This window comes from Necator americanus, chromosome I (genome assembly GCF_031761385.1).
Source record: "Necator americanus strain Aroian chromosome I, whole genome shotgun sequence".
Classification (NCBI taxonomy): Eukaryota; Metazoa; Nematoda; class Chromadorea; order Rhabditida; family Ancylostomatidae; genus Necator; species Necator americanus.
In genome coordinates this window covers 3,305,279-3,326,084 of record NC_087371.1, presented here as the reverse complement: position 1 = coordinate 3,326,084, position 20,806 = coordinate 3,305,279, and the positions used below count along the sequence as shown (strand labels likewise).

Sequence of the window (20,806 nt, the reverse complement as noted above, 5' to 3'; positions counted from 1 at the left end):
TTCACCTTTTTCTTTTCAAAAATACTTCCAAAAGTTCCCGGAAAAGGCTTTTCAACTATTCCGTTCAATTGAGATTCTTTGAATTGCGTGTTTAGGAGGAACTTTTACCTACATTTAAAAAAGGCAAATAAAGGTTTTATCTAAAAACGTTGTAGGCACACTATTAGAAAAAAATAGATAGAACTGTGCCGAGGTTTCAAGACACGAGAATGTTTTAATTAACTTTTATCGACAGTTTTTTTAGAATAAAAGGACGTTCGTTTCCCATTGTTCCTTTATAGCAGCGCTACTTAGCTAAGGTCAAATAAAGTTTCTAAAATTTTCTTCTCTAAAATTTATTGTTCATTTCTAGGAGCGAGCTGGGTGTTATTGTTTTTTTTTTTGCGACAAACAGTAATTGATTTTCTACTAGTTATGTCTTGAAGGGAAAGGGAAAAAGGTTAGAATTATTTTTGATAGAAACCTAGAAGTTCGAGAAGTCATTCTTCATTGAACAGAGATCACAGAATGAAATTAGTGATTGGGACCTATCTGTAGAGGATTTCATGGTTAGGAAGAGCTACAGGAAAAAGAAAAGAAAAAGAGCAAGGAAATCACGTAGGCCTGGAAACTGAGTGTTCTTTGTGCTTGAAAGACTTTTCTGAGACATATGAATATTTATGGATGATTAGTTAATTAATTGTTTTATTTTTTAAATTCATTTTTATATCCTTTTTTTAAACATATTTTATCTGAAGAGTATTACAAGTGATTTGAACTATTACAGTTGAAAAGTATTGACAAATGTATTGGAGACCGGTTTTTGTCGAATTTTTCCGGAAGAACACTCTTTCTGAAGTGGGAATTTTTCCAGTCGTTTGAATGAGTCTATACTTTCTTTTTGTATTTTTCCTTGTATTTTTTGAATTACAAAGCTGATCCACAACTTTTATATCACTCATTTTTTCATTTTATTATTGAAGTCTTTCATCTTTGTTTTAAGATTATTGCATGAATTCACGCGAAGAATGCGTCCTACGATAATTATATGCGTGACAGCGTTAATTAGCGAAGCATGTAAACCATGAAATTTGGTCGTTTTTCTTCTTTCTTTATTTCTTTCCTTTTCTTCCTGTTCCTTGTACTGTATCATTTTCAGTAATTCAGCAATTAGCAAAGTGTAGTTAATTACATGTCTCTAGTTTCATTTTTTCCTGTCTTCATTTTTTTCATTACTCATTTCTTCCACCTTTTCGGCACTCCTGCATGTCTTATAGAAATTTTACGCTGTCCATTTCGGACAAGAAATACTGGCCTCAGCGTGGTTGGCTTAAAAAAACGTGCCTTTTTGTTTTTATTTATTCGCATACACTAATGGTGCACCAAAAAAAAACAAGTAAAAAAAAAACAAACCGCATTCAATTGTTGTAGGTTTCCTAATCAAGTTTCCCGTTTCTGTTAACAGTTTCAAATTTTTCCTTATAAATTCCATTTTAAAAGAAACTTTAAGACTTACATTTAGAAAATAAGGGTGAAAGTTATTCTAAAAAAACTTTAGTGGAGGACCTAATTTTTTGCAGTTTTTGTGATGGTTTGAATGGAATTTTCAGCTCATTTTCATTCAATTTCTTCATGGGGATCTGATCCAAGACTATGGTTTGGCTGAAGATAATTAAGGATCTATTGTTTTTGAACATTTCTGGATCAGTTTACTCGTAGTTAGTAATTTTACATGAATCGTTTTTTTTATTAATGTGATTGAAAAGGGAACTGCAGCTTAGAATCTGTAGACTGGTTTCCTCCTTCCGGATACATACATTACTGGAAAACGTCTTTGAAATCTTCCTGGAAAAACTAACCCCAACCCTTGCCCCTGACTCTGAAAATCCGGATATGTTTTCCAAATTATCCATCATCTCCTAAGTTATTGCCATTTCTGTAGATGATGGAGGAGCTAAAGATGCTGGCTGCTAGAATCAGGTTGAAAACAAGCCTACGTGGGGTGCAGAAGAGGCGTAGTGGTTCCCCCGGTTCTCCCGGTCCCCCCCCCCCCCCCGCATCGTCGCAAACCAGCAATGACCCTATTCGCTGTGCCCGTCGTTCTCGTTCGGTCGATCTCTTGTGTTACCCCGTCGTCGCGCCATCGTCGTTGTAGTCGTCGTCGTCGTCGTCGCAGTCATCGTTGTCGCTTTGCCGTTGTCGCCTCGAATTCTTCCTATGGGACGGTTAGCTTATCAGTTATCCGCCACCGTAGGTGCACTATGCTTATTTATTCCACTAACTGGTAAGTTTACGTTTATACTTCTCTCTCTGTCTGTACACAGCGATTCCCTCATCATCACCTGATTTTCCATACATTCCTGTAGTCGTTTTTGTTTATTATAATGTGCAAGTAAATCTCCTCGAACCTCGTGGACTCGAACTGAATCCCTCTCGCCTCCTAAACGTTTGCTCTTATTGAAGCGACACATTTCCTAGCGAATAAATCCGTTTACGTGATGGTTCTAGACAGAAAAAAAACGACTAGACTTTTCCCAGCGATTCTCTTTTCTTCTTCTTCTTCTTCTTCTCCTTCTCATATTTCCGTCATCACCGTCATCGTTTACGAGTCAAATCTTATTGCCTCGACATGTGATGAAAAAGAGGAGAATTCCCTGGTGTATTCGAAAACCTCGTAACTTCTCTAATCGATTCCGGATAGCGACGATCTGTCTTTCGGAGTGAATTATCACTGACCTACTATTTGAAATGTCAATGAGAGTCGCTAATTTCTATCGAAATCATTTTATTCCGGATCTGTCTTCCGTCAAATCCTGGAAGAAATTCGTTTAGCTACTTGAAATAGGTAGTTTTATTTATTTAACACACTTTTTTCAAAAGAAAAACTCCCAATCTGTCAGAGCTCTCAGGATCGAATTCCGTTCAATTTTTTGGGAAATATCTCGCCATTTCTGCTGAAATACACGAAAATTTAATATTTTATTTATTTATTTTCTCATATTCAAGATTTTAACCCTTAGACTATTGAGCCATAGACCATTCAGATTATAAAAAAAGTTTAGAAAAGACGTGTTTTTGGTAGTTTGGCTAAAATTGGCTCTTATATCGTCTTGTACGGAAGGAATTATGCAGTTTTTTCTCGAACAATCCATGTAACTTTTTCGCCCTATTTATGGTTCCTCTACGATGATGTTGAATAGATCCACGTAAACCATTAATGGGGCCCAGACAATTTGAGACCATCCACAACTGTTTTTAAGGGATTGTGAATAAATAAAAGCGTATTGTATAGGAGAATATACCTCCAATAGAGGCTACGTTTGGCGAATATCCATATCGGCACCGTGTACGAGTTACCCCGCCCTTTTTCCGCACGTTCCAGTAGTATTTCTTTCGAATATTCCCGTGTCAAAAATTCTATTGGTGGAAAATGTTGGCGTGGGCGGGGCGACTGTGCTAACTCGTCCACCGATGTGCCTCAAAACTTGTCATTTGATCCCAGAACAATTTTTTCTTTGGAAATTCGACGGAATTTTTTTTGACATTAAGCTGGATGTTTGTAAAAATGAGTGACGAAGTGGAAAGTGTAAAATAATTGAGTGCTTTGCCTGACACTCACTGACGCGATACTTTCTTGCGTTGCGTCGTTGCTTGCGTAAATGCAATGCGTTTAGCATAAGCCGGTCCATAGAGCTAATTAGAGCGTTTCGTAGCAAGATATATAGTGGTTCAGTGGATAAGAAGCGGAAAAAGCCTGCGTAACATTAGAGGACGAAGAGATTCTGGTAGTTAAAGTCATAATTTTTTTGAGCACCAGGTTTTTCAGAGAATTTACAACTTAATTAGTAATTAATTGAGAATTTATCTACATTTTTGTTTACGATAAAATGTTCAAAGAATGCCAACAAATTGAAGGATTAAAAAAAACCAATTCTGGGTATACTATTTTCGTGGTGACACTATGAAATATTTCTGCAATTTTGGAAAAAAAGAATCTAAAAGAAAAAAGGAAAACTTTTTAGTGACTTTAGTTTTTTTTTCTTGAATTCAAGGGATGAAATAATCATATAGTTTTGAAAAAAGCGATCTTTTCACAATTAACACAAGAAAACTTCCCGTTGTGCATCTATGATCTCTGATTTGAGGACAATAGTTGATATAAGGTCTGGAAAAACACCAGAAATTTCTCGTAATCGATAATGTATTTCGTCCTACTCGTGTTCGGTGCTAGATATGTTCATGATGCCAAATTCGCTTTAACCTACACTTCTTCATTGTATTTTTGTAATTTTTCCTTTTTCGGTTTGGTTTAATTTTACCAAGAATTGATTTCGATAATATCAGACCTGAGCTGTGAAATTTCTCAGTGATGGATTCAATTTCAAAGCTCAGCTCAGTAATTTTCCCTATCATAAATTATGACATTACTGCTTATTTTGCATGTATTTTCCCTTTTTTTTTGAAACAAAAACCATTCATTTTCCATTCTCCAGAAGTCATTTTTCTCGTCAGTAAATATTTTTAAAAAAGTGATTAAAGCGGTGATAATTAGTGAGGAATTAATTGCGACAGGTAAGTACATAATTTGGTTTCGCCCACCGCCTACGCGGCATTTTTACCCTCGTTTTCAATAGAAAGCACTTTTATGTGGATAAAAATAAATAAATTCTATAAGTAAACATATATGTAAATATATAAATTGATAAAGATGCCTCCACAAATGCACGAAAAACTTACGAACTCGTAACAGGACTATGAGAGCTGTACAAAACTGTGCCTACAACTTTACGTTGCAACGAAACGGTTTTCATCCAGCAATTGATATGGATCGTCTCGATTATTTGCTTTTCATAAGCGTAAAATTTCGACCTACCTCGAATCTTGGCATAATAATCCTGGCATGACCGCGAGTATTCGATTGGCAATTTCAAAGAATAGCTAGAAATTTAATTTAATTCAACAAAACAACAATTTAACTAGAATTTAATTGTTAACGGTGTTTATTACGGTATTGAATAACGCAAATAAATAATAATTTCATTTAAAATGATAATTAAAATTCTCTGAAATCTGAATCCGATTTAGACCGATTTTTGAGGGGAAAGCCTTTTTTTTGACGTTTGTTTTCTGAGGAAGTGTTCTTTCGAAACGTAGAAGAGCAATGTACGATAACATCTTCGAGGTTGCTGAATTTGTTTCTTTTCTTTTTTTTTGCTGGATTTTAAACAAATTGATTTCTTATGAGGAAGAAGATCATTTTTGCTACGCTAATGTAGTACAAGTAAAGCTTTTCTACGCATTCAATTAGTCATTCTTCCGAATTTTCTGGAATATTTCCGGCTTATTTTTTTAAAACATAAAATGGGTTTAGGATTGTTCAACGCGTCTATAACTGCATCACTGATCAACCACTACCACTAATGTCACTTTTTTTTTGTAGTTCCAGAAATTTCTTTCTTCCTCAAACTATGCAAACTTTCGGAAAAAAAAAACTCAGTGAATGATACAGGACTTCACAAAAGAACTGTTTAAAGGTTTTCGATAATAATCACCGCCTTTTCGTTTTCTGGACGCTTCCGCTTTACGGATACTTGCGCGTTACGTTAAGACGTGCTCAACGTTCCGTAAATAATTGGCATATCGGAGAAAATCGCCGGATTTATGTCCTCTATGTTCAAGTGACCGCTGATGAAAACTGGGTCTTCCTTAGGATGCCTGGAGGATGATCCAGAGAAGGGGAAAGGGCGACGATTTTTGAGCCTCTACTGGAAATTATATTAGAATTCAGTATTGTTTGTATACTTGAATCCAGGCAGAATTATTAGAATTATAATAAAAAAAATCCATAGTTACGTAGATAAGGAACCGAAAATTACACATTTGAAAGCAAAATAAACTTGACTATCAGTTTTTTTTCAGCTTTTTTTCTGAGACTACAACAAATGTGGGCGCAGAAAAGTGATTATTAAATTTATTCCATTGTTTTTAAAAAAACGTCTAAAGAAACGTTCAAAAATGCTCCCAAAAATAAAAATAAAAATCATCCCCGCCTCTTTTGCTCAATCTTAGCTTGAGCCTATTTTCCGCTGTACGTAAATGTTATAAAGTTGTGAATTTTACTCCTTTTTTCCATAAAAACTTAGGAATTTCGTTGTTGGAAGCGCATGAGAGGTGTCATCACAGAACTTTGGTGCTCCCTGTGTGCGATATTCTGAAGAGGAGCGGAGTCGAGACCAATTTCTTGATGATTCGACCTGCTCGCCTCTTTTCGTAGTGATTACCACCGATCTCCTCATTTTTCATATAGCTTTCAGCTTTTTTCTTTTTTTCTCAATTTTCCCATTCCATTCCCCATTCCACGTTTTTTTTCCAAAAATTCATTTATTGATTTCGTTTATTTCATTTCGGACCTATGTAACGCTTTACTTAAATCCTCTTTCCATTTTATGTCTATTTCAAAAAAAAATTCACTTATTTAAAAATATTCATCATAATCCTTTATGTCTCCCACTTTGGTGTTAATTTGGCTCAGAATGACTGCATCCATTGACTTCATTTTTTAAATGTTTTTTTTTTAAATTTAAGTTTTAAGGAAAAATTTTGTGCTGGAAAAATCTCAGATTGGTGTTAACTTTTTCTGTTAAGCTAGAAATCTTCAAAACAGTTTCGGAATCGAGAATTAAGATGAAGTCGTTCAAAGTATTTGCTATTCACACATTTTATTCGGGTTCTTGTGGATTTCGTCCGTAATGGATTAGGAAAAACAAATCTCATGTTTTTCTACAAAATTCAGTCCACAATCAAATCAAAATCTTTAAGAACTGTTTTGATGGAACCACCAATCCACGGATCTCCATAGATCTCCTTTTGTTTCGCTCCAGCGCCTCCGTTACGTTCTCGGTTTCGCATGAAATCGGTTCAGCTTCATCAATCATTCACAGGAATTCGAGAAACATTTCGGAAGAACCGGAATGTCCTTGACAAATTCCTCCAAAACTCCTGGAATAACTGCAAAAGTGAAATTATGCTCTGCTTTGCTAGTTTTGGGGCTATATTTATATTTGCGGAATGTTTGGCTCCGCTTTTTATTGTAATGTTCCTTCCAGCCCAATTTCTTCTGCTCTTCTCATATTGAGCTTCAATAAATTAGATTTACCGTAATCCGCAGAAGTACTTACAGTATACGGATATGATCTATGTCCATGTTTTCTGCAAATGATTAGTTGTCATTATCGAAAGTAAATATTGTTGTTATTGAAAGTAATTTTAAGTAAATAAACTAAAGATTTTCTACATTCTGAGAAGTTCCTGCGAAAAAAAAAGCACTTGGATCGGAAGAAAACTTACGAGAACTTTTCAAGAAACTGGAAAAAGGAAAATGAGCGGATATGTTTTCTTTTCGATAAAAATTTGTCGGTTTTACAGTTTTCAACTCCTGAATATTCTCCCATTTTTGTTTACTTATCATCCATTTTGTTTAGTGACAACAAGTGTTTTTTATAGATGCACAAACATCCGAGCCCGAGTGGGCCCCGACCGGAAAACTCAATCAGTTCAAAGGTTTCGCCACTCCTCGTCCGCTTCCACCGAATGCTCAATTTGGTTGGTTTTTTTTTTGAGTTTACCTGAACTAAAATTTCCTGTATTTATCCAGATTCGGCACAGTTTTTGCCACAATTCTGGCTTTTGCGGTCTGGATTCTTTTCTTTTCTCATGGTAAATTTCCCATATTATTCGTATATAATGCCGATATCGCCCGTGTCGGTTTTTATTTCCCCTCCAAACGATCCTCAAGCGTACAGGATATGTACGTATTATTATTACGTACGTATTATTACGATCATTTCATTGCGTGCACGGTGTCGATTCCGGAAATTTCATTGACGACGTTCATCTCGGTCTGAAGAAGAATGTAGTCATTATGGTTATGCGAAATCGTAGCGATTAATGTTGCAGTTTCATACGGTGATAGAGGAACGGGGGGCCCGGATGACCCACTAAATGATGTCCGAAATCGAAAACTCACACCACATTCACCCGGCGCATACGATCAGAGAGCGATTGTGATGACCTCGTGACGACATCCACCGGGGATCACTTCTCACTTTCGAGGATAACGAATCGCTTTGCTCGGATATTTTTCGCCTAGTGAAAGTGAGATGAGATGAATGAATGATGGAAATCTCTCGAATAAGTCGATGTTGATGTAATTATCTCTTATCCGAAGCAATTGATGTCTCTTTCGATTGTGTAGATAGGAATTAGGAGAAAAAAATTAGGGAAAAAGGAAAGAATGAAATGATTTGACTGCAATTTCCTCGTGCTACGGCCTCTTTATAGCAGTACGGAGCGAATGTCATCCAGTTAGGAAAAATCCAGTTAGGAAAAAAGGATCTTTGCAGGGAATTTTCCATCTTTCTTAATAGAAGGATTTGTTTGCTTGTAAAAAGTTGAAATCCCATTGGAAAAAAGACTTATTGTGTTGATAGTTTAACGTTTGAAACGCTACTTGGAAAAATAAGTAAATAAACTGAAATAAACAACAATAGTAGCTAGGAATAGTGTTTTATTAAAAGTAAATCGTCTTTTTTTATTATTCAGAATTATTTTCATTCTTAACTCAGTGACGCGCTTTCTTTGCGTATTGACGCCATTCGATTTTTACTATATTAGGATAAGGAAATAATTATAATAAACAACAATAAACCCAATACAAGTGCAAAAAATTTTCAAGTCAGGAAATCGAGGAAAATTACCGATGAAAAGTGTGCGCATTGTCCGAGGCGAGGAAAAAAAACCCAGCTGAATGACTCCGCTGAGCCTCGCTATCATGAAAGGGTTAAGCATGATTAGGGAATTTTTTCTGAATAAGGAACCATCCCAGAAGTTTCCAGAACAGAAGAATTCGCTTGTTTATGCTTTAGTTTATACTTCCGTATGGGCTGGATGGTCGTCGTGGTCGTTCTGTAGTAATGGAGTACGAATGCGTGTGCGAGCATGTAATACTGTGAAAGGATTCAATTGTTTAGGACCTAATAAGGTTTGTTTTTTGTTAATCGATAATTGATTATTAATTATTTGGTTGGTAATATATTGCTTTGTCTTTTACTTGAAATTGAGCTTAATTGCCTTAACCAAGGCATATCCGTGAATGTCACAAATTTCAGGAGTTCACACCATGCGACGGTAGCAATCGACGCATTCATGGGAATCACGCCGCATCACCGTCGGACTACACCGACTACGATATCGTCGATCCTTACGAAGCGGATCGTCGTGAAGCGATGCGACAACTTTATCCGGACGATCATCCTGAGAAAGAAGATCGAGAAAAGAATCCAAACTTTGTTGTGCTTTCCGCTAAATCTCCGTCCGGATCCGCTCCCGGATCATTCCGTGCGCATGCGGCTGAACCTATACGTGAGTCTTCAATGATTGACATCACAAAAGCTGCGTCTGAGCTACCTGAAGCAACGGCGGATGTCGAATCGTTAAATCCTAAATGGTCACCGTTAAGTAGTGTGGATTCATCTAGGGAAACATTCAAATGGGTAGAAAATCCTGAATACGATTGGGGTGGGCTGGAAAGCGCTCATAAAGCAGCTGATTCCTCCAAAACGATGAACGTACAAGCGGAACCGGATCCGGGCATGGCATTAATTGTTAGTACAAGCCCTATGCCTATGCTGCCTGATCGTTTGTTGTCCACCGCAAAAAATGACGAGAACGCTGAACAGGTTTTTATTCCTATTACCACACCAAGATATTTGTATCCATGGCTGGAAGATCCGCATTTCGACGATAACATGGCAAAGGGGGTCTACGGATCCATGTATGGGCTACAGAAACCCTTCAATAATAAACATTAACGAATTAACTATAATAAATTTTGATAATATCTCGGTAATATATTTTGATCGTGTGATTTTAAGTTGTTTAATTAAAGGGTTAAAAGCGGATGAAGAGATTTTTTCCGGATATTAATATCTACATAACTTGCTGGGAACCGGAAACTTTGGAGGATCGCTGAGGGGAATTTTTGACTGCGGAGCTTTTATTTCCTCACAAGAATAACATCTCAAATAATCCCTCATTTTCAATTTTTTTTTCTGGGAATTTATGTTCTCTTTCCTCCTGCTACTGTCACTGTTCCGTAATTAGGTGAAATAGGCACTGTAACATCGTACAATAAATGGAATAGTACAGTAATATGATGGGAAATTTCCTTCGTCACTGTGTACCGCGATATTTTTGTACCACTAATGTTTTTTTTTGCATGTCGTACAGTAATGAAGATTACATACATAGCTGATTGATCTATGGTTGTTCATTTTCGTTACGGTAACTTACAGTAATTCAAATGAGGGTGAGTTGAAATGGTTTGCAGTGTAGTTATCGTGGTTTCTGGAAGAATTATGGGAATTATTTTGTTGCTCACTATTCTGTGTGACTTTTCCTAACCATATATTTACAATGGATGCGATGTTTTCTTTTGAAAAAAGCCTTAATACTCTTAACCCTATTGAATTTTTATACAATTTCCACACTTGTTGGACTTTTGCGCGTGTTTTTTTTTTGACTAATTTAGAACTAACAACTGAGGCTTTCTTAATTTTCCTCTGTATTCGTTTTCTGATCACTAAATTCATTTTATTTTCAGATGACAGAGCTTCCGTCGAGCACAGTGACTTCCAGAAAAATCAACACCTTGCCGTACATCCACCAGCGCATCCTTCAGAAGGTTTGTTCGAAGGTTTTCTTTTGCTGTCTGAAACAAGCAGAATTTTTTCCCCTAATGTTGTTAACTGGGTCGCTAAAAAAACGCTTCCCTGAGATCGTGTGGCAATTATAAACAAATAATTCAGGATTTTTATGCTCTATAGATTTTCAGAAATTGATGTTTTCCAAATTCTCTATTATGGAAATTTTGGAATTTGAAAAAAAAAAACAGAAAAAATTTGGAATTTGATAGGGTTTTCCAGAGTATAAAGAAAATTTCGGTAATGGTTGTTCTGATTTTCTGGAATTGGGAATGGAAACTCTATAATTGCATAGAGCTATCAAATAATAGTTCAAAATTCCGCTAAAGGTGAAGCTGGATAGAAATCCAGGTGTTTCCTTCTTGTTTTTGGGATTTTTTGTTCGGATGCATATCTTAAATAGAACGTAGTCGACTGCATGTTGTCCTTAGTGGCGAAGTAAGGACAATATGTAGTCGACAACGTTCTAGATATTTTATTTTTGATTTTTTGTATTTCCTGTTATTTTTTTCTAGCGGATATAAAAAAATGCTTTATGCGCTCAATATTGTTGTGTTTAACTGAACGGAAGACTATCCTTTAAAAGGTGCAATCTTTTAAAGGTCCTTTTTGCTCGAAAAGTGTTTAAAATTTTGCTTCAGAAGAATTTTTCGCTCTTCTTTCCCGCAAAAACACAATTTTGCCTGTTTTACAAATTAGAATAATATTTATTTTTTTTTAGAACGAGGCTACGGACCTCCAGGTCCACGTCAATTCGCTGTAAAAACGACACCTGTGGACAAAGACGTCGAACGATCGAATTTAGAGGTAGTCTATTAGGACTTGACTGTAAAAGATTTTTTTCTGTGTACTGTAGCACAGCTGATTATCGATTGATGTTTGCTATCATAAGTTTTGTGTTTGTTTATACCTTAACTAGTCTATCCACCAGTTTTTTCTTGCGCTTATAGCGATTCGCCAATTAAAACCAGGAAAATTGATCGCTGAACCTTTTTTTTTTTGTAAAACCACTGAATATTTGCTAATTTTCAGTTCCGTGCTGCGATACAGTATACTACCTACCTACGTAGGAAAATGTACTGAACCTCATCGCTTTTTTCTTTCTTTCTTTTTCTTTCCTTCTACATAGCCTTGTTGTATAATTTCCAATAATAAAAAAGGACTAAAAAAGATCATTTCCAATAATGTGAAAAATATTTATAAAATAAATTTCAAAAAATATAGTATAAAATGTTTATGTTGAAATAATAATACAAAACAATATAAAATATAAAATATAAATAATATGAAATAATAATATAGATAATATAATAGGAAAATGGTGTGATTATCTTTTTTTTTGTTATAATGCAATTTTTCTTTGGTTTTTCTAGGACCAAGGGCAACTTCAACTTCATCGTGAAGAAATTGACGCAGCGTATGTCCTTACGCATATTCTTTGTAACGTAAACCTTATGAAACGTATAGGAGACGTGTTCAGATTGAGCTCATTGCAAATCCGTGAAGAAGGCCGAACCAGTGGTAGCCCTAAGCGGCAACCGGACGTACGGGTTTGGGACGTATCTGAACTAACGGAGCCGGTGAATAAAACGGTGCGTTTCGTCCCCACCCCGACAGTAGATTTTTTTCCGAAAAATCTCAATTTTTTATTTCTGGATTTTATTTTTTATGCATCTTTTTCATTATCTACTCCGCGTGGTATTTGTGCTCGCCTCTTTTTAAATGAAATAATTTCCAGTTTAATTTTCCGCTCAATTTTAGCGAGGCTCAAACGATTTTTCCAAATGGAGGAAAGAAGCGGATATTACGAAAAAGAGTTTAGCTGAGCCGGAAGACGAAGAAAAGAAGGTTAGTGCTTTTTTAGACCTCGCCTTATACCGTATCCCCTTGATAGTGAAATTATGTGACATGAAGAAAATAGGAAGGATGCTTATCAGACTCATTTAAGGACGAAAGAACAGATCCAGTGGGTGTGGTCCATGAACGTGAAAAAACTGTGAGAAATGTCACTGTAGTTGCTGAGGAGCTACCGGAACTGAAGCTGACCGAGCCACCTACCACAACACGTCAGTTTATCCTCTACGATTCTTTCTGTGTTCCTCAATTTTTTAGCTTAAGGGAAAAAATTAGGGAGTATCGCACCAGAATAATTTTATTTAGAACCAATCACCACAACGTCACTGCCAGTTCTCGATGATGAGGAACATTTTGAACAGTTTGGTACTCGACCACAACTTGTGCAGCCAAAGGTACTTACATCTAATTCATCACTAGAGCGTATTTTTTCGAAGGGGCGTGGCCTTTGGTCGGTCACTATTGGCTGTTGCAGCAAATGTAAGATTCAGCTCGAATCAACGCGACAAATAGGATGCAACTTACAACCACAAAAATATTTTTGTTCAGCTGTTTAAATTTTTTTTTTGTTTCCCAGTAGTTTACTCTTCATTTTTTCGTAGCTGCTCTCGAAATTGGGTCCCATAGATTTTTCTTTTCTTGTGAGCTCTATGGGATAATTTTCTCCGGTTCTGATATGATATTCTTTCAGCTGAACAGAAACGACATCAGTGATGACGCTGTTCCGGAACTGGTGGTACCTGTCGGGGTGCAAGCTCCTCGCACTCTGCCGACTACCCTTTCAGAGCCAACAGAGCCGATCACAACAGCGCCACAGACATCCACAATCGCTACAGAAATATCCAGAGAGGAATTTGCTACTGCTTCAGCAACAACCTTACAAGAAGTTACCACTTCATTCCAGGATAAACGCACGGAAAGTCAGAAGGATATCAAGTCAGTCACTTAACTCAACTCAACTGTTTTTAACGAAATTTTGCGAAAAAAAAAACCCGCTCGGAGCTGTTCAAAATTTAAACATAATTTTTAAAAAAATTATGGTGAAAAATATTAAAATTTTACATTATATTATGATTTTTTCTCATATTATATCACTTTATATTACATTGTATATTAAATCATAACTTCGCATAATGATTTCCACGTTGTTATCAATTGAGGACGAAAAATATTTTTTAATTCTGCCATGGGTCATGTATTCTTTAAAATTATGCAGCATTTTCGTGCATTTTTCTTTCTTTTCTTCTTTTTTCCCACTCTTGCTCACTGTCTTCATTTGTTCAGTCATTCATTCCTATTATGACGAACTATTGATTATCTACTGATCTCAATTCCCTATTTATTGCCTGCAGGTCATTTTCTGCACATTTTCCTATTTTTTTAAAATTTATTTGCTGCACTCGGTCACCCATTCATGTAATTTTCATATTTTTCGATCTCATATCTGCACTAAATCATTCATCCATCTTTACATGAGGCTCTCATTATAATGTATTTTCCTTCGATTTTTCATTCAGTCTTTAATTTGTTCATTAATTCATTTACTCATTCATTCACTCATTCGCACATTCATTCATTCATTCAATGACTTGCTCATTCAACCAATTGTTCATATGAATGAATCCTGTCATTCATTCTTTCCAATGTCTCTTAATTTTTTCCCCATGCTTATTATCCTTTTGTTGGTGTCACCGTATGGAAAACATGATGAAAACATTGGAAAATGTGGTTGTGGACGTCATAAATCTGGTGAATAGTTTTTTTCTGCTCCGCTAGTGCTGCTATTATATTGAAAAACTTTTCTTCTATATAAACTATGCATCTTGGCCGTCGCAATAAATTTTTGTGGAAATGAATTCTCTTGGAGAAAAATTGTTCGTAGGTTGAACGTTCACAATTTCTTACGTAACGTTATCGGTGATCTCGTAGCATACATCTGTTTTCCCTTTAATTTTCTAATTTGAGAGGAAATTACTTGTATATCGACGTAGAATAATTTCTTCCCCTGATTTCAGTGATGAACGAATACTTTTGGAACCAAGAAATCCACTCACTTATAAGGTAAACAAAAATTACAACGGTCTTAGCAAGGAGATTCCAGAAAATGCTGTGAAGTCGAAGAAAATGAAAGGTATGTACGTCTACTCATCGTTTGGTGAATATGGTTTTTTTTTTCGCCGATTAGTGTTGTTAATATACAGCAAAAATTTCTCTTATTTCCTAATATTTTTGTTTCTTCACTCCTTTTTTTTGCATTTTTCTCCTCTTTAGGTTTTGGTTTCACCGGCTTTTTCATCCGCAAAAATCGACCTACCGCTAAGAAACACGTTTTGCACGATGGTGAAAGTACGCCGAAAGTAAGCACTCCAGTGAGGACAACCACACGTAGGGTTACCAGACCAACAACCACAACCACCAGAGCGCCATTACTGGAAGAGGTAAATGTCGTCGATGTACCTACCTACCGTGTTTGAATCATTTTAAATAGTGTTTTTTTCTACAATATTTCATTCTTTTCTTCTTTCTGGTCACAATTTCATAAGGAATTAAGCCAGGATCTTCCAGGAACTCTCACCGGATACATTACATGCACTTGATTGGATGTTGCAGAACATCACAAAAATTGCTGAGAGAGGAGATGAGGCATTTATGAGGTATTTTAGAGCCTTCTGTTTGTCAATATGGCAAAATCTGTAAAGAAGTAAATAAGTGAACAAGTGAATTTGATTTGACAAATTAATTTAGGGATGAATGGATCGATGAATGATCGAATGATTGACTGATTGAATGATCGAACGAATGAATGAATGAAATGAGTTTGTTAAGCAGTAAATGAATAATTGAACGAATTTTTGGAGTGACGAATAGAAGGAGGACATGAAACGGATGAATGAATAAAGTATGAGAGATGTGAGAATGAAGGAGGTAACCAGTGAATAAATGTGTTCTTAGGAGAAATTCACGAATAAAAATAAAATTAAGTTCTTTAAGAAAATATTGACTTATTTATCATATTATTATTATCTTATTAGTTATCACCTTATTTATTATTATTTATTTATGGCGAATGAATGGATAAATGAATAGTCGAATGAAAATTGGTGAATGGGTGAAAGAATAGATTAATGAACAATTTAGGTAATGGATCAGAAGCAAGAGGCAAAGAGAAAGTCAACTATGGATCTGAAATTGTAAAAGTAGAAAAAAATTGTTAAATGAGGAAATAAAACAATAAAAGGATGAATAAAATAAAATAAATAATAATAAATATAATAATAATAAATAAACCAACGTGTAGATATGCGACTTGAAAGATTTTCTTTTAAAATGGATTCAACTACATTGTAATAGGATGAGAGAATAATAATTGAACAAATAAACAAATGAGTAAATAAATAAAAAGATAAAAATGATGACATTCGATAAATTTAGAGCTCTTGAAGTCAACGCTCAAGGTCATCCGAACGTGATCGATGTTCGAAATCGGAATGTTAGTTACATTTTTTGGTTTTGAAAGAATTTTAAAGTTTTTCGTATTTATAACACACACAACATATTAATAAGTTTAAAAATTTTAAAATTCCTTTGAAAAAAAAAACTAACACTGGGCGCGGTTGAAAAATGATGAGCAGATTTTAATCGTCTGGCAAATTCTATTTTAAGGTTTTCGTTCCGGAATCAGCTGAACTTGTTGTACCGTATGCAACGATAAGGAGACCAGAACATGGGAAGAAGCTGAAGAAAACAAAGAAGGTTGGGATTTTCTCTTATGATTCTCTCGTTCTCTTTTTCTTTTTATTCTCATCATTTTGTGGTACGCTGCTGGTAAAAGAACTGTTCTCTTTTTTTGTGAATAGCTGCTAATCGATGGGGAATATTTAAGAGAATTTCCCGAAGCTGTGCTTTTTTTTTGAAGAGTTTTGTTTTTTTATAAACCTCAAATTATTTCAGTACGCAGGAAAATAAATGGAAAAAGGATTTAAAGGTTTTTTTTAGTCGTTAGTGCAAGTAGAGGTCATAAACAGACAAATTTGTTCCGCTTTTTGAATAAAAACGGAATATTTTTGTGGAACGTTTCTTTCTTTTCGCACTTTTTTACACTTCTCTTTTTTTGAGGGTATCAGCTGCTCATCGCTTCAGAAATTCACCTTTATTAATAGAAATTATCTTATTTAGTCGAAGAAAGGACAACGAAAGGGATTATCGAAGAAAAGAAAAGCCAAAAAGGTTAGAGATCTTGCAGGCAGGGCCCATTATGGAGAATATAAACCCACGCATGTGGATAAAACCAGAATAGTAAGCGCTTTTCTTGGTTTCTTTTATTTTGGTTCGATTTTTTTTATTTTATTGTAAGAACCATTGTGTTTCAGTTCCCCAAATTCAAAAGCACCATCACTATGGCAAATCGTGCACGATCATTCGGTATACGAACGGTTACCGATGATAAGGATGAAACGCAATGGGATCAGGCAGTTATCGATGAGGCAATTGAGGTGGTGACGCTCGGATTTCATTTAAAATTAACAACGACTCAGTTTTTGCTTCACTTTATGATCTCGCAGATCTTCAGAGATTTTCAAATGTAGGATTTGCTCACAGTTTGTTAGTTTCCTCAATTTTAGGCGGCCTCGCAAAAAGGCTTAGGAAAGAAAGGTCCCACCACCACCGAAGATCCAGCTCGTCTCGTTGAGGAAATAAAAGCACTCCAGGTAATCCTTTGAATGGAACATTTATAATTTAATTACGTACTTTTTTACGTTCTTGCTTCCCTTCTTCTTCTCTCTCTTTTTTTTCTCTTTTTTCCGCGAAGATTAAATAATTCGCTTTTGTAAATAAAATGCCGACCAAAATCTCGTAATTACCAGCTTTCATTTTTTTCCAATCTGTTACTCAAAAATTTGAGATTGAAGTTTGAGCTGCAATTGTCATTTTTGTTTTGGACCCATTTTTGATGAAGACAAAGTAATGGAAGGAAATTTTCACTTTAAAGCTTCCGGTGTTTCTATCTGTACAGTTTTTTTTTTACGTAAATGAGCGTAAAAGTCTTCCTAGAGCCTGAAAGTTAGTTGTTACGAGGAAATAGGGCGGGGCAGAGCTGCTATGATTGGTCCATTCAGATGCTTTCCTGAACGTCTTATTTCCATACTGTCTTTCCTTTAAATATCACTTGGCGGAAGGTGGAATTTTTATTGATCAGGACCGGTCACACTGCCTGCAAGCGAAAAATAATACTGCTCCTTTTCCCCCTTCCTTTATACGATGATAGTGCATTCTGGAGCATAGTTTCGATCAGTTAGTCAAAAATTTGTCTAAACAATCTTTTTTGGTCCTACTTTTCGTAACGGGATAACGATAACTGAATGCAAATCCTACGGTTTTCCTAAAAGAGGAACATGTTTTCTGATGAGCTTATGCCTTCGGGGCAAATTTAGGAAGAGTTTTCCTCTGATCTGCGTTTCCACGCAACAACTTAAGTTTACGTTCTCGCTATCCTTGATTTTGCTTATTTTTAAATTTAATTTCCTTATTTTTCGTTTGTTCTTTCGTAAATACATGGAATTTTTTGCACATCTGCTTACTAGATCCTGCAATTGCTGTCGCCACATTATTTTATTTATTGTATTGTAATGTCATTATTGATTATTAGTTCCTCATCTGGAAAAAAAATTGATTGATCGTTCACTAAATTCCCATTTATAGGGCATAATGAATAACATTGAAGAAAATGCTTCTTCTCCCGCTGGTAAAAAGGTGAGCTACGATGAGACCGATGATACAGAACCGCAGTCGAACTACACCAAGGTTTACCCATCAATTCCCCATTTCAGCAGAAAAAAAGAGAATACAAAGAAAATTTGTACGCGAGGAAATTGTGCCCTCATTATAGGTTATGCGTTCTGCAATGGATCTCTCATTGATCCCCTCACAACATGGATTCGTGCCAGGATATAGTGAAGAATTCCACCAGCAACCAATGCATGTAATTACAGAAGGAACGGCTACAGTAGCAGGTAGTTTGTTTACAATTTGCTTATGCGTGAAAACCGTAGGGAGACCAATGAGAATCGTGAATGGGCGGAGTTATAGTTTTATATGTTCAATTTGAATGTTATCCACACTACTGTAGTTCCGCTATTGGGCGAGCTTACAGTAATCCATACCAGTGTACACCTAGAATGCATTTGCTGTTCCACAGGAGTAAATTTTTTTCTAGAATCTTACTGGTCAGAATGGGGATCCTGGGCGGAATGCTTCTGTGGGAAGCAAGTTCGAACGCGACGTTGTATATACTCAGGTCCAATGAGTTCAGGGTGTAAAGGTTTGTCTAGCGAGTCATTCGAATTGGTTCAATCCTTGTTTGCTTCGGGAAAGGGTTTGGATTTGTTAGTGGGTGAGTTTCCCTATAGGCTATTTCTGATTTTATCAAATTTTCAGGTAATTCGTACGAGTCGCGAAGTTGTTCAGGCGGACAATGTCCGGTGCCTACAGAGGCAAATCGCCCAGAGTTGATTACCACTGAGAGTCCGCAGGTAGGTGCAGCGTTTTTCTCTTAAAAATCACTAAAAATAAATCTCTTCTTTCAAACGAAGTGCCCTAGAGGACAAAAATTTTATGGCAACGGATAAAAGTCCTGGAGGATAAAATTTCGGAATTAGAAATGCTCTTCTTTGAAAGCTGTAAATTCATAAACGACCGGATAAATGACGAGTTTTTAGCAAACACCTGCGAGCCCAACAAATCCACGACGGCATTTTAGGCCACTTAAGCTTCATACGGCTACGTCTCGTAAGTGATTTATCAGTGTTCTTATGTCCGCTTTTTCTGCACATGCTGCTTTTCTTAGATCTGTTTTTGCGACTTTTGTTGAACATTAACCAAATAGAATGCTACTCTCATAGAATATTTTCAAATCGCATTTCCGAATCCAGTGAACAAACTCCATCAGCTCAATATCTGATCCAGAGATGAGCCCATAAGCATGTCAAACCTTATGTTTGGAGTACATCCAGAATATGGGAGCTCAAATGGTGGCTAAATAAGGAAGAGACGCTAGGAATGAGCCAAACGAAGTAACTAGGTTAATGAAACACTCAATAAATAAGATATAAACCTATTGGGCGGCCCACTGAATTGTATTTTGAGTTTTTGGGACCCTTTGCGGATCCTTTTTGATTTGGTCCTTGTGACGTCGCCGACAGTATCCGCGAGATCCATATCACAACTTTAATTCCTCGCGCTTCTGGAAATCCAACAGCATACACGTAAGGAATTTCACCAGTAATCTAACATTGTTGGTATTTCAATATTTACATTTCAATGCAGACTTAATTAGCTATATTAGTTCGTTTTGCACTCACTCTTAGCGCCTTTTTTCCATATTAGGCCGTAATTTGGGCAACTAGCTGTACATATAACCATGTTGTGGTCCAAATTCTGGGTCACATGCTAATCAGATGGAGTTCCTTGCTTAGAAAAAAATACATCCAGATTTTCTTTTTTTTTTTCTTTTCTCGCCTTTGCTTTGTCCTCTAAACGCGGAATGAGATATGCATTACAATTCACCCATTTTTCAGTTTCATGATCTTCGTCGTCAGGTTTTGAAGAAGAAACCACAGTAGTGCATTCGTGTTAATTGTCATCATCAAATAATTATTAATAAATGTGAAATATGATTTGGTAGTTCTTGTAGTTCTGTTGTCATTCCAGCTTAGGTCGATCTCTTTGGAGTAGTGTGTTCAACGAAAGAATGACAGCTGAAAAAGTAATGTTCTTGAAATTTCGATCCTTATATAGAGCTACAACAAATCTTAAAAAATAAAAGTAAGTTGACAAAGAGAAATTTAAAGAGGATTAAAAATGAAGGAAACCATTGCGGGTGTAACGAAGTCTGTAAGAGGTTCGGATGTGACTACACGATCGATGGTACGAGACCGTCCTACTGCCAACCATAGTCGGTAAATTCGTAGCAGACTTTGTTTGAGGGGATAAAAACACTAACTTGATGCATCCACTAGCTCCATCGTCATTGTATAGGCTGGACACGAATTCGTAAACCTCGAACGATGCTGAATTACCAAGAACTTAATTCTTTTGTATCTTATATCAGCGACACTAAGCATGATTCATTCATAACTTTCATTACTTTAAAACTAAAAAATAAAACAAAACTTATATTTTTTTTTGGATGCGAGTAAAAAACGATAGCAGAGAAG

General features: G+C 36.0%; 1 protein-coding gene across 3 annotated transcripts; it reads left to right on the top strand.

Annotated features, from left to right (window-relative positions):
- Positions 1-2,196: 2,196 nt before the first annotated feature.
- Positions 2,197-20,175, top strand: RB195_004352 (uncharacterized protein; the record flags this gene model as incomplete). Of its 3 annotated transcripts, XM_064182159.1 has the most annotated exons (27): positions 2,197-2,263; positions 7,483-7,581; positions 8,874-9,019; positions 9,147-9,716; positions 10,288-10,345; positions 10,640-10,720; positions 11,461-11,546; positions 12,113-12,156; positions 12,220-12,331; positions 12,501-12,587; positions 12,688-12,805; positions 12,900-12,988; positions 13,285-13,529; positions 14,609-14,724; positions 14,865-15,031; positions 15,159-15,247; positions 16,026-16,083; positions 16,257-16,346; positions 16,770-16,889; positions 16,964-17,086; positions 17,216-17,302; positions 18,294-18,395; positions 18,481-18,604; positions 18,808-18,912; positions 19,029-19,123; positions 19,310-19,379; positions 20,168-20,175. In XM_064182159.1, 27 exons carry the CDS (start codon positions 2,197-2,199, stop codon positions 20,173-20,175), a joined length of 3,156 nt encoding a protein of 1,051 aa, XP_064033426.1. The 3 variants fall into 3 exon arrangements, with proteins under 3 accessions (XP_064033426.1, XP_064033427.1, XP_064033428.1); XM_064182161.1 differs by lacking the exons at positions 2,197-2,263; positions 10,288-10,345 and adding an exon at positions 5,480-5,513 and having other exon boundaries at positions 8,904-9,019; positions 9,147-9,399; positions 18,294-18,344; XM_064182160.1 differs by lacking the exons at positions 2,197-2,263; positions 10,288-10,345 and adding an exon at positions 5,480-5,513 and having other exon boundaries at positions 8,904-9,019; positions 9,147-9,399.
- Positions 20,176-20,806: the final 631 nt, after the last annotated feature.